Here is a 12879-nt window from a genome sequence, read left to right on the forward strand (position 1 = left end):
ATTTTCATGTTTTATTTCTTCTTTAAGCTGCCATAACATTTGGTGTTGCGTATTGTTTTTATCACCAGGGAGCTCGATAACGCCCAATCGGCGAAAATAGGGAACCGCTAAAACATAAAATAAAGTGGTTATTTCAAAATAAAACGCCGTACGTAGAAAAGTGACTTCCTCCAAGCCATTACGCAGTTATAAAATCAGTGTGTGTTTATAAGTCAGGAACCATAGGGACTTTCAAACTGGCCTTTCCGTTGCAGTTTAATTATGGCACCGATTAAAGAGAGGCAAGTGCTCGTTATTTTTCTGGTGATAACCCACAGCTATTTGTGTCTGGACGAATAATTCAGGAGGCTTAATTGAGATGAAGCTAGGCGCATATAGTTTTGCGTCGGCAAGCGGATAAATGCACGCGGTTCGGAGATGATCAAATGAAAAGTAAGCTTTGATAGCACTGAAACCACTGTGTGTAATTCACCGGGGTTTACACTGCCGAAAAGACGGTTTAAAAAGTTTTGCCAGATGACAATCCGGGCACGATGCGGGCGCAGAAGACTGACCAACAACGCAGGTATTCCCTTCAGCTGAGCAGAGTGATGGTGAGTACACCTTCACAAACAGAACTCGAATCTTGCTCCGCTACATAGATATATCAATTCTTTATCAGTCTGAAGAAAGGCGGCACTTGTAATGGGCACTTCTGAGCAGTAGCGAGCGTACCCAGAACTATTAGACATGAAATCAAAAAAACTAATACGAGTTGCTCCCTTCCGCTCCTCGCCCCAATCCTCAGCTTAGATCCAGGGTACGATATTGATTAAGAATATTTTCCCTTTAAGAGAAGGCCTATAGGCTATTGTTCTTAAGTGATATAGCCAACTTATTTAGTTGCGGAGGTCAGTCGTTAGAAGAACCAATACCCCCGTACCGGTCGCCAGATATTTTTGTTTGCTCATTCCTTCGAAGATCAAAGAAGCTCACCCATCTTTGTGTAGTGTGGGACTCGGCACGTTACAATCGAATCCCATTTTGTCGATGGGAAAGTGTTGTCCACCTATGGTTCCGACTCGTGTGATATCGTGTCCAGTGTGTGATATTACGTAACACGGTCGTAAACGTGTATCCTCAGTTGCAGCGTATTCCAAAGTTTATCTGCGGGAGTTTGAGCGAGCACCTGAAATAAATAGGGAGAAATATCAATTTAGCAGCATACATTAAATTTTGAAGCAGAGCTGAACTTTGCACCAATTTCACGTACTGTTCCTAACCTTAGAGAAAGGAGCCCCATGTTGCTAGTATTTCAAAAATATTGTCGTACCTTACACCATGAAACGGTTACTCTAGGACAGCAAATGCCATGAACATTTAGTTATGGTAGTTATAAAAGTGGATGAGTGTAAAATTATAGGCATCTTACTTTAATTAGCTTCTGACTAGAATAATGTATAGAAGAATAGAAAGAAAAATTGAAGAGATAATGAACGATAAGTTTGGTTTCAAGAACGAAACTTCAAAACTCAATTCCTTAACCGTTACACATAGTAATGTAACGAAGAATAAAGGAAAGTCAGGCTATCGTGATAAAATATGTGATCGTAGATAAGTCAATCCACTATATAAAGTGGAGTAAGACGTTCGACATGATGCGATGAAAGGCGATGAGTCACAGGTTTGGTTTGGTTGTTTGGGGAAGGAGACCAGACAGCGTGGTCATCGGTCACATCGGATTGCGGAAGGATGGGGAAGGATGTCGGCCGTGCCCTTCCAGAGGAACCATCCCGCCATTTGCCTGGAGTGATGTAGGGAAATCACGGAAAACCTAAATCAGGATGGCCGGACGCGGGATTGAACCGTCGTCCTCCCGAATGCGAGTCCAGTGTCTAACCACTGCGCCTCCTCGCTCGGTGATGAGCCACAGAAACAGATGACTGAACTATAGAGAATTGCAGCTTAACATTGTGTACATTGTGTTTCGAAGAAGCACGGATAGAACTGAAAAAAAAAACTTTGGGGTTAGGAACAAGAGTGCAAGGGAACAGATACTAATACTGAAATTCACAGATGATGTAACAGTACTTCTGGCCTAGTGTTAGGAAGGGTACAAGAGCTTTTGAAGGGAGTGGACATCATAGCTAGCATATGGTATGAGTTAAGAACAAGGAATGCTAATAAGAAAGTGATGAAGACTACCAGGATAAGTTCATAGAAAAGGTCGAACACAGAAATGAAATTGGGAAAACACTGGAGCAGGAGAAATAAATAATTCCAAAATAATGAAAGTGGAAAAACACAAGAGCAGGAGAAGTAAATAATTCTACCTAGGAAACTAAACTGCACAGGATGACCTATAGTAAAGGAATCAGTAGGTTGGCGCAGGTGTTATAAAGCCTTCTACAACAGAAGTGAGCTCCTAGTACCACATATCTACATAGAACTGAATAAATAGGTTATGAAAGGGTATTGCCTGATAGCACAACACTGCCGTAAAGTGGAACGTGGCAATTGGGTTAAGAAAACGTGGCAATCATTTTAAAAGAAATGCTGCATCGGATGTTAAATTACAAGCTGACAGATAAAATACAAAAAGAACTATAACGTAAGGGAGACTGTTTACTAAAATAAGGGGCACGTTAGTGAGATATGTCCTGTGGCATCCAGGAGTAGCTGGCTTAGTGCTCAGGGAAGCATCGGATGCGAAAATTGCAGGCGAAGACAACACTAGAAAATGGAAATAGATTACGAAAAATGTTGTATGTAATAGGTAAGATGGATCCCGTCACAATTGTTCCTGTCTGTGGCACAAAAGATGTCACTTCTGATGGTGTTGCAGGCAGCGCGCTCCATCTCTTCCATTAAAATTGTAGGAGAAAGGTAAACAACGCAGTAGAAAGAGCCGAATGTTCTGAATTAAGATACCTGGAAAACCCTGGATGGCAGAAATAGACAATCTGTCGAAAAAGAACGAAAAGTCAAATCTTGAATCTGGACGAAAAAATCGGAAATTTCGAATGAGCCAACTTGCTAGTTTATAAGAGCAGGAAAAGTTTCCAAAGATTGTGGAAATAGCCGATTTTTTTAATGAAAGAAACGACATGTTATCCTTGATAAATCAATAGCTTGTAATTAAAACTTGTTTATTTATTTATTGCGCTTCAGTCATACTTTCTTGGCGTTACAAGAATTTATAATGAAAACAGTAAATTAACACTCGTTCCCTTTAAAATGGTGTTGCAGCTGTGGTGGGCAGGTTTAACTCAATCCAACATTAACCACCTCGTTTTGCTATCACAGCCTCGTGTTCTGCAGATTTGAACATGTTCTCCCAGCACAGTTCAAGTTCCAAGCAGCGTGTTTTAACTTGGATTATCACAACACTTTTTTCAGAGGACAGACAAGTAGGCTACATCAACCACTTTAGATACACTACTGGTCGTTAAAATTGCTACACCAAGAAGAAATGCAGATAAACGGGTATTCATTGGACAAATATATTATACTAGAACTGACATGTGATTACATTTTCACGAAATTTGGGTGCATAGATCCTGAGAAATCAGTACCCAGAACAACCACCTCTGGCCGTAACAACGGCCTTGATACTCCTGGGTATTGAGTCAAACAGAGCTTGAATGGCGTGTACAGGTACAGCTGCCCTTGCTGCTTCAACACGATACCACACTTCATCAAGAGTAGTGACTGGCGTATTGTGACGAGCGTATTGTGACGAGCCAGTTACTCGGCCACCATTGACCAGACGTTTTCAATTGGTGAGAGATCTGGAGAATGTGCTGACCAGGGCAGCAGTCAAACATTTTCTGTATCCAGAAAGGCCCGTACAGGACCTGCAACATGCGGTCGTGCATTTTCCTGCTGAAATGTAGGGTTTCGCAGGGATCGAATGAAGGGTACAGCCACGGGTCGTAACACATCTGAAATGTAACGACCACTGTTCGAAGTGCCGTCAATGCGAACAAGAGGTGCCCGACACGTGTAACGAATGGCACCCCATACCATCACGCTGGGTGATACACCAGTATGGCGATGACGAATACACGCTTCCAATGTGCGTTCACCGCGATGTCGCCAAACACGGATGGGACCATCATGATGCTGTAAACAGAACCTGGATTCATCCAAAAAAATGACGTTTTGCCATTCGTGCACCCAGGTTCGTCGCTGAGTACACCATCGCAGGCGCTCCTGTCTGTGATGCAGCGTCAAGTAAAACCGCAGCCATGGTCTCCGAGCTGACAGTCCATGCTGCTGCAAACGTCGTCGAACTGTTCCTGCAGATGTTGTCTTGCAAATGTCCCCATCTGTTGACTCAGGGATTGAGACGTGGTTGCACGATCCGTTACAGCCATGCGGATAAGATGCCTGTCATCTCGACTGCTTGTGATACGAGGACGTTGGGATCCAGCACGGTGTTCCGTATTAGACTCAGGAACCCACCGATTCCATATTCTGCTAACAGTCATTGGCTCTAGACCAACGCGAGCAGCAGTGTCGCAATACGATAAACCACAATCGCGATAGGCTACAATCCGACCTTTATCAAAGTCGGAAACGTGATGGTAGGCATTTCTCCTCCTTACACGAGGCATCACAACAACGTTTCACCAGGCAACGCCGGTCAACTGCTGTTTGTGTGTGAGAAATCGGTTGGAAACTTTCCTCATGTAAGCACGTTGTAGGAGTCGCCACCGGCGCCAACCTTGTGTGAATGCTCTGAAAAGCTAATCATTTGCATATCACAGCATCTTCTTCCTGTCGGTTAAATTTCACGTCTGTAGCACGTGATCTTCGTGGTGTAGCAACTTCAATGGTCAGTAGTGTATCTTTTCACATCATCAATTTCACACAATATTAATCTAGTTATATTTCCAGTCATTTTAACTGCATGTATTTTTTCCGATTTTCCTGATAAATTCTGGATTTACCATGTCTTCTACGTAGCATAAGTGGCCAATTTCCAAAACTTTGTATTTTTCGCGCCCTTCTGATTTAGCGCAAGCGGTCTGTTTCTGTCGTCTTGGTTTCCGCCAAATTCTTGCAGTGAATGTAGGAGAGTTCAGCGATAAATGCAGTTGCACTCATCGGTAGCGGAAATCTTATCTGCTTTGTCAGATACTGCCTTAAAACCCTTTTACGTGAACGTCTTTCTTTTCTCACTCGACTACTCGTGGCAGGTGGACGTGTAGCGCCCGTAGCGTATTATTCTTGTACTGAAACTCCCTTCTTATCACGAGTGATCGTTTGTGTTTACACGTCGGTTCCAAAAATGCGGAAGTCCTGAATTCTGTCTGCTGTGGGACTGCGATTTAAGGAACCATACTTCTTGCAGTAACCTGGAATGTGGTAATGGGGTTAATTAACTAGCAATGGTAGTAGAGGATATTAACAACCAGAGCAAAATTCATTGCGAATGTGCTTAATATTGGTGTACTGTAATGTCTTCACAATGGTGAAAACTGAAGAAAATGGAAAATTGTCTGCCAAACTTTGCGAAACATCGTAATTTATTTGTTTAATAAAATAAATAAGCCGGCCGCTGTGGCCGAGTGGTTCTAGACGCTTCAGTCCGGCGCCGCGTGGCTGCTACGGTCGCAGGTTCGAATCCTGCCTCGGGGATGGATATGTGTGATGTCCTTAGGTTAGTTAGGTTTAAGTAGTTCTAAGTTCTAGGGGACTGATGATCTCAGATGTTATGTCCCATAGTGCTTAGAGCCATTTGAACCATTTTTGAAAATAAAATGGCTCTGAGCAATATGGGACTTAACATCTGAGGTCATCAGTCCCCTAGAACTTAGAACTAGTTAAACCTAACTAACCTAAGGACATCACACATATCCATGCCCGAGGCAGGATTCGAACCTGCGGCCGTAGCGGCCGCGCGGCTCCAGACTGTAGCGCCTAGACCCGCTCGGCCACGTGGCCGGCTTTTGAAAATAAATACAAGCACATTGAACAATATTTAGATGGCAGTACATATAGCGTTTTTACTTTATCGTTTGTCTCTTTTCTTCATAAATGCCAAATAACATGAAAAATTATTTTTCTGCTTCAATGGAGACATTTTTAGAGTTGGAGCAGTTATCACTGAAATGTTTATCTATTTACGTTATTATTATATATGCAGAATATAAAAGTGTTTTATTTGTCCGGGTATCGTGAAACCTATATTTTTTTTTCACTTTCTGATATTAGGTTTCTTTTGGGGGAAAACACCAGTAGGCAAAACATGATGTTGTCGTGCAGGCTAGGCAATTTGTCATGAATTAAGAAGACACAAAAGCACAAAATCCTTCACTATAGCACGAGCGAGCTCAGCGAGATTAGGTTAACTTTCCGACGTTAGCAGAGAACGTCGTAGTCCCCTACTTCTACACATGTGCACAGTGCAGTGCACTCAAGATTAAAGAACTCTACACTCGGCACAGTCAACTGATCACTGATTCCACGTCACCGAAGCGATTGCCCGCTGATTTACGCGCTGGCAGTCGATGCATGAAACATGGGAGCTGAAGACCCAAATGCAGTAGGCTTTACATTAACAGCAGGTATTTTTAAATTAATACCCACAGCAGTAATCACATTCTTATTTTGATAGGTAGTCGATTCTGAACAAGAATCCCAGGTAAATGCCGTGTTTCTTGACTTCCGCAAGGCGTTCGATACAGTTCCCCACAGTCGTTTAATGAACAAAGTAAGAGCATATGGACTATCAGACCAATTGTGTGATTGGATTGAAGAGTTCATAGATAACAGAACGCAGCATGTTTTCAATGGAGAGAAGTCTTCCGAAGTAAGAGTGATTTCAGGTGTGCCGCAGGGGAGTGTCGTAGGACCGTTGCTATTCACAATATACATAAATGACCTTGTGGATGACATTGGAAGTTCAGTGAGGCTTTTTGCGGATGATGCTGTGGTATATCGAGAGGTTGTAACAATGGAATATTGTACTGAAATGCAGGAGGATCTGCTGCGAATTGACACATGCTGCAGGGAATGGCAATTGAATCTCAATGTAGACAAGTGTTATGTGCTGCGAATACATAGTAAGAAAGATCCCTTATCATTTAGCTCCAATATAGTAGGTCAGCAAGTGGAAACAGTTAATTCCATAAATTATCTGGGAGTACGCATTAGGAGTGATTTAAAATGGAATGACCATATAAAATTAATCGTCGGTAAAGCAGATGCCAGACTGAGATTCATTGGAAGAATCCTAAGGAAATGTAATCCGAAAACAAAAGAAGTAGGTTCAAAATGGTTCAAATGGCTCTGAGCACTATGGGACTTAACTTCTGAGGTCATCAGTCCCCTAGAACTTAGAACTACTTAAACCTAACTAACCTAAGCACATCACACACACCCATGCCCGAGGCAGGATTCGAAGCTGCGACCGTAGCGGCAGCGCGGTGCCAGACTGTAGCGCCTAGAACCGCTCGGCCACTCCGGCCGGCTAAGGAAGTAGGTTACAGTACGCTTGTTCGCCCACTGCTTGAATACTGCTCAGCAGTGTGGGATCCGTACCAGATAGGGTTGATAGAAGAGATAGAGAAGATCCAACGGAGAGCAGCGCGCTTCGTTACAGGATCATTTAGTAATCGCGAAAGCGTTACGGAGATGATAGATAAACTCCAGTGGAAGACTCTGCAGGAGAGACGCTCAGTAGCTCGGTACGGGCTTTTGTTGAAGTTTCGAGAACATACCTTCACCGAGCAGTCAAGCAGTATATTGCTCCCTCCTACGTATATCTCGCGAAGAGACCACGAGGATAGAATCAGAGAGATTAGAGCCCACACAGAGGCATACCGACAATCCTTCTTTCCACGAACAATACGAGATTGGAATAGAAGGGAGAACCGATAGAGGTACTCAAGGTACCTTCCGCCACACGCCGTCAGGTGGCTTGCGGAGTATGGATCTAGGTGCAGATGTAGACGTGAAATGGGCTTTTAAAGAACTACTTACGCAAGAATGAGAATTTTTCCACGCGAAGATGAGAGCACCATCGAGCCACTGGAACGACTGATTAGAAACAAAGCGAACGAACGAGGAGTGCTATTCCTGGTGTGAACGTAATACCTTGGGCCACTTGGTGTTGAGCTCACGCGCACGGATGGCGTCCTGCAGCGCCTGCGCGAACTGTCCCATCTTGACGAGCGCGGCGGAGCGGTTGGAGTAGAGGATGTGGTTGGTGGGGTCGAGCTGCAGCGCGTCCGTGTAGAGCGCCACGGCCGTCGCGTAGTCGCCCGCTTGGCACGCGGCGTTGCTCTGGCGCGCCTTCTCCAGGAACAGCGCGCGACTCGCCGCCGGCAGCTCCGCGGTGCCCTCCACCTGCAGGGGGTTGTACACACATGTATAAAGGTGGATGACAGTGCTGCCAAAGCAGTTACTAAACACAGCCTTCCGAAAGGCCTTCACAAAAGAAGACGAAGTGAATATTCCAGAATTCGAATCGAGAACAACATGAGTAACTCTGTAAATATCCTCGGAGTAGTGAAGCCACTTAAATCACTTAATAAAAGCAAGTCTTCTGGTCCAGACTGTATACCAATTAGCTTCCTTTCGGAGTATTCTGATGAATTAGCTCCATACTTAACCATCATATACAACCGTTCGCTCGACGAAAGACCCGTACCCAAAGACTGGAAAGTTGCACAGGTCACATCAATATGCAAGAAAGGTAGTAGGAATAATCCACTAAATTACAGGCCCATAGCGTTGACGTCGATATGCAGCAGGATTTTAGAAGATATAGAACCCCCCCCCCCCCCCCCTCGCCCTATTGTGTTCGAACATAGGTCTGTACCCGCAGATTGGAAAATTGCGCAGGTCGCACCAGTGTTTAAGAAGGGTAGTAGGAGTAATCCATCGAACTACAGACCTATATCATTGACGTCGGTTTGCAGTAGGGTTTAGGAGCATATACTGTATTCAAACATTATGAATCACCTCGAAGGGAACGATCTATTGATACGTAATCAGCATAGTTTCAGAAAACATCGTTCTTGTGCAACGCAGCTAGCTCTTTATTCGCACGAAGTAATGGCCGCTATCGACAGGGGATCTCAAGTTGATTCCGTATTTCTAGGTTTCCGGAAAGCTTTTGACACCGTTCCTCACAAGCGACTTCTAATCAAGCTGCGGGCCTATGGGGTATCGTCTCAGTTGTGCGACTGGATTCGTGATCTCCTGTCAGGAAGGTCGCATAGGTGTTCCCCGAGGAAGCGTCCTGGGACCTCTGCTGTTCCTGATCTATATAAATGACCTGGGTGACAATCTGAGCAGTTCTCTTGGGTTGTTCGCAGATGATGCTGTAATTTACCGTCTAGTAAGGTCATCCGAAGACCAGTATCAGTTGCAAAGCGATTTAGAAAAGATTGCTGTATGGTGTGGCAGGTGGCAGTTGTCGCTAAATAACGAAAAGTGTGAGGTGATCCACATGAGTTCCAAAAGAAATCCGATGGAATTCGATTACTCGATAAATAGTACAATTCTCAAGGCTGTCAATTGTACTAAGTACCTGGGTGTAAAAATTACGAACAACTTCAGTTGTAAAGACCACATAGATAATATTGTGGGGAAGGCGAGCCAAAGGTTGAATTTCATTGGCAGGACACTTAGAAGATGCAACAAGTCCACTAAAGAGACAGCTTACACTACACTCGTTCGTCCTCTGTTAGAATATTGCTGTGCAGTGTGGGATCCTTACCAGGTGGGATTGACGGGGGACATCGAAAGGGTGCAAAAAAGGGCAGCTCGTTTGGTATTATCACGTAACAGGGGAGAGAGTGTGGCAGATATGATACGCGAGTTGGGATGGAAGTCATTAAAGCAAAGACTTTTTTCGTCGTGGCGAGATCTTTTTACGAAATTTCAGTCACCAACTTTCTCTTACGAATGCGAAAATATTTTGTTGAGCCCAACCTACATAGGTAGAAATGATCATCAAAATAAAATAAGAGAAGTCAGAGCTCGAACAGAAAGGTTTAGGTGTTCGTTTTTCACGCGCGCTGTTCGGGACTGGAATGGTAGGGAGATAGTATGATTGTGGTTCGATGAACCCTCTGCCAAGCACTTAAATGTGAATTGCAGAGTAATCATGTAGATGTAGATAATCAATTACCTCGAAGGAATCGGTCTATTGACACACAGTCAACATGGATTTAGAAAACATCGTTCCTGTGAAACACAACTTGCTCTTTATTCACATGAAGTGCTGAGTGCTATTGACAAGGGATTTCAGATCGATTCCGTATTTCTGGATTTCCAGAAGGCTTTTGACACTGTACCACACAAGCGGCTCGTAGTGAAATTGCGTGCTTATGGAATATCGTCTCAGTTATGTGACTGGATCTGTGATTTCCTGTCAGAGAGGTCACAGTCCATAGTAACTGACGGAAAGTCACCTAGTAAAACAGAAGTGATTTCTGGCGTTCCCCAAGGTAGTGTTATAGGCTCTTTGCTGTTCCTTATCTATATAAACGATTTGGGAGACAATCTGAGCAGCCGTCTTCGGTTGTTTGCAGATGTCGCTGTCGTTTATCGACTAATAAAGTCATCAGTAAACTTCGGTTACAGGATAAATCAGTCTAATCTAAAAGCCGTAAATTCAACTAAATACCTGAGTGTTGCAATTACGAAGAATTTAAATTGGAAGGAACACAAAGAAAATGTTGTCGGGAAGGCTAACCAAAGACTGCGCTTTATTGGCAGGACACTAAGAAAATGTAACAGACCTACTAAGGAGACTGCCTACACTACACTTGTCCATCCACTTTTAGAATACTGCTGCGCGGTGTGGGATCCTTCCAGATAGTACTGACTGAGTACGTCGAAAAAGGTCAAAGAAAGGCAGCACGTTTTGTATTATCGTGAAATATGGTAGAGAGTGTCACAGAAATGATACAGGATTTGGGATGGACATCATTAGAAGAAATGAGTTTTTCGTTGCGACAGAATCTTCTTACGAAATTCCAATCACCAACTTTCTCCTCCGAATGCGAAAATATTTTGTTGACACTGAATTACATAGGGAAGAACGATCACCAAGATAAAATAAGGGAAATCAGAGCCTGTACGGAAAGATATAGGTGTTCATTCTTCCCGCGCGCAATACGAGATTGGAATAATAGATAATTGTGAAGGTGGTTCGATGAACCCTCTGCCAGGCACTTAAATGTGATTTGCATAGTATCCATATGACGTGCATGTGAGTGTTCGTGTCTGTTCCACATCTCCTCCTAAACCACTGGATCAATTTTAACCTAATTTGGTAGACATACTACTTATTGTGTGGGAAGAAGTACCACAGGATTAAGAACCACCTAGCTTTCATTGGGGTGAGGGTGGGGATGAATACAGTTGGCAATCCCTGACATCTAGGCTACCGTGCACGACAGGTGTGTTATGTTGGCCGTCTTGGAAAGCACTCCACTAGGTATACATGCGAGTGGGTGTGGCTGGACAGAAATAGAGGGGAGGAGGAGTTGGAAGCGAGAGGGGGAGGATGAGATAGACAAAGAAAGGGGTGTACAGGAGTTAGACAGAGAGCAAGAGGGGAGGAGGAACTGTCACACAGAGAGGGTGGAGTCGTAGATGGACACACAGAGAGAAGGTGAGGAGTTGATTGGTGCACAGAGAGGGGGAGGACAGGCAGGGGTAGGAGGCATGTGAAGGATGAAGGAGAGTAGTGAGCAGGTAGAAAAGGAGAGGGAAGGGAGATGGACAGGGGTGGGTGACGAGGATATGAACAGAGAGAGGACGACAAGGAGGAGGGGATGTATATCATATATGTGCTTTCTGCGTCTGTGGGCGAAGCTACAGGTTAAAGGTTGGCTTATGACATATATCTTCTAAAGGAACAGGCTGTCATAGGGATCAATTTTTAAAATATTAATATAATTTCTATGGTCACTTAAGATATATTTAATTGTGACCCATCTCTCCCTAATTCAAATGCATGGTCCATCTATCTCGGCTGTCTGGGAGAGATGGGCCACCCCAATTTCAGTCTGCAATTTTAGTGCTCGGTGGCCATTTTAGGTTAGGTAGATACCAACACATTTGTCAAGCTTTTAGTAATAAAACTGCAGGAATACTGTGCCAACTGTGCCATAATACTAAAAGAACGTAACTGTGTGATAAAACTTTTCAACTTACCAAGACAGAAAATGTGATTTTTCTCCTGAACTAAGACGATAATGACAAAAACACTTTTGCACGACGCTCGTTCAATAAAGAGGTTACTCACAAGTGAACGGTGCTGCTCTCTAGCAGCGCACTCACGAAATACGTCACTGGCCCGTCTCAGCCAGTGGTCCAACTCACCCCGAGTTACCCTAACAGAAGCCAACTGGAGTAACACAAACACATTTTTAAAAAATCTGGTTGACACAAGTGCTTAAAAAAGATGCTCGCGATTTTCTGTTAACCCAGATCAAGAAACCATTAAATGTATAAGAGGCGATGAAAAAGTTTCCATTTGCAGTCATTGCTGCACCGTATATGGAACGGACAGCAACTCCGATGTGAGCATATAAACACCGACATTTAGGAAAGGCGTTTGTGTATTTCCCACGTGCGTGTGGTAAAAACGAAGTCACCAAATGCAGCGAAACGGAAACAGTGTGTTGTTATTGTTTTCTTAGCTGCCCAAGGGCAAACACGGGTAGGTAGCCATCGAAGAATGATGACTGTGTATGGGGCAGCATGTATGTCGAAAACCACCGTTGTGGAATGCTGCTCAAAGGTTCGTGCTTGTCGCGATACTGCTCGTCCCCACATCGCAAACGTCGTAACGCAGAAGTTACGCCAACTGAAGCGGGAAACACCCGAGCAACCGCCCAATAGATCTCTCTCCATGCCGTTATTAGG

The 12879-nt window shown here is 44.0% G+C and overlaps 1 protein-coding gene across 1 annotated transcript in view; it reads right to left on the reverse strand.

Moving 5' to 3' along the window:
* Positions 1–12879, reverse strand: part of LOC126419690 (tetratricopeptide repeat protein 28) — a 183604-nt gene that overhangs the window by 105621 nt on the left and 65104 nt on the right. Inside the window, exon 2 of the mRNA XM_050086874.1 lies at positions 8086–8337. Coding sequence (XP_049942831.1) covers positions 8086–8337 — 252 coding nt within the window. The remainder of the gene's footprint in view (positions 1–8085; positions 8338–12879) is intronic.

The sequence above is a fragment of the Schistocerca serialis genome, chromosome 9 (assembly GCF_023864345.2).
Source record: "Schistocerca serialis cubense isolate TAMUIC-IGC-003099 chromosome 9, iqSchSeri2.2, whole genome shotgun sequence".
Lineage (NCBI taxonomy): Eukaryota > Metazoa > Arthropoda > Insecta > Orthoptera > Acrididae > Schistocerca > Schistocerca serialis.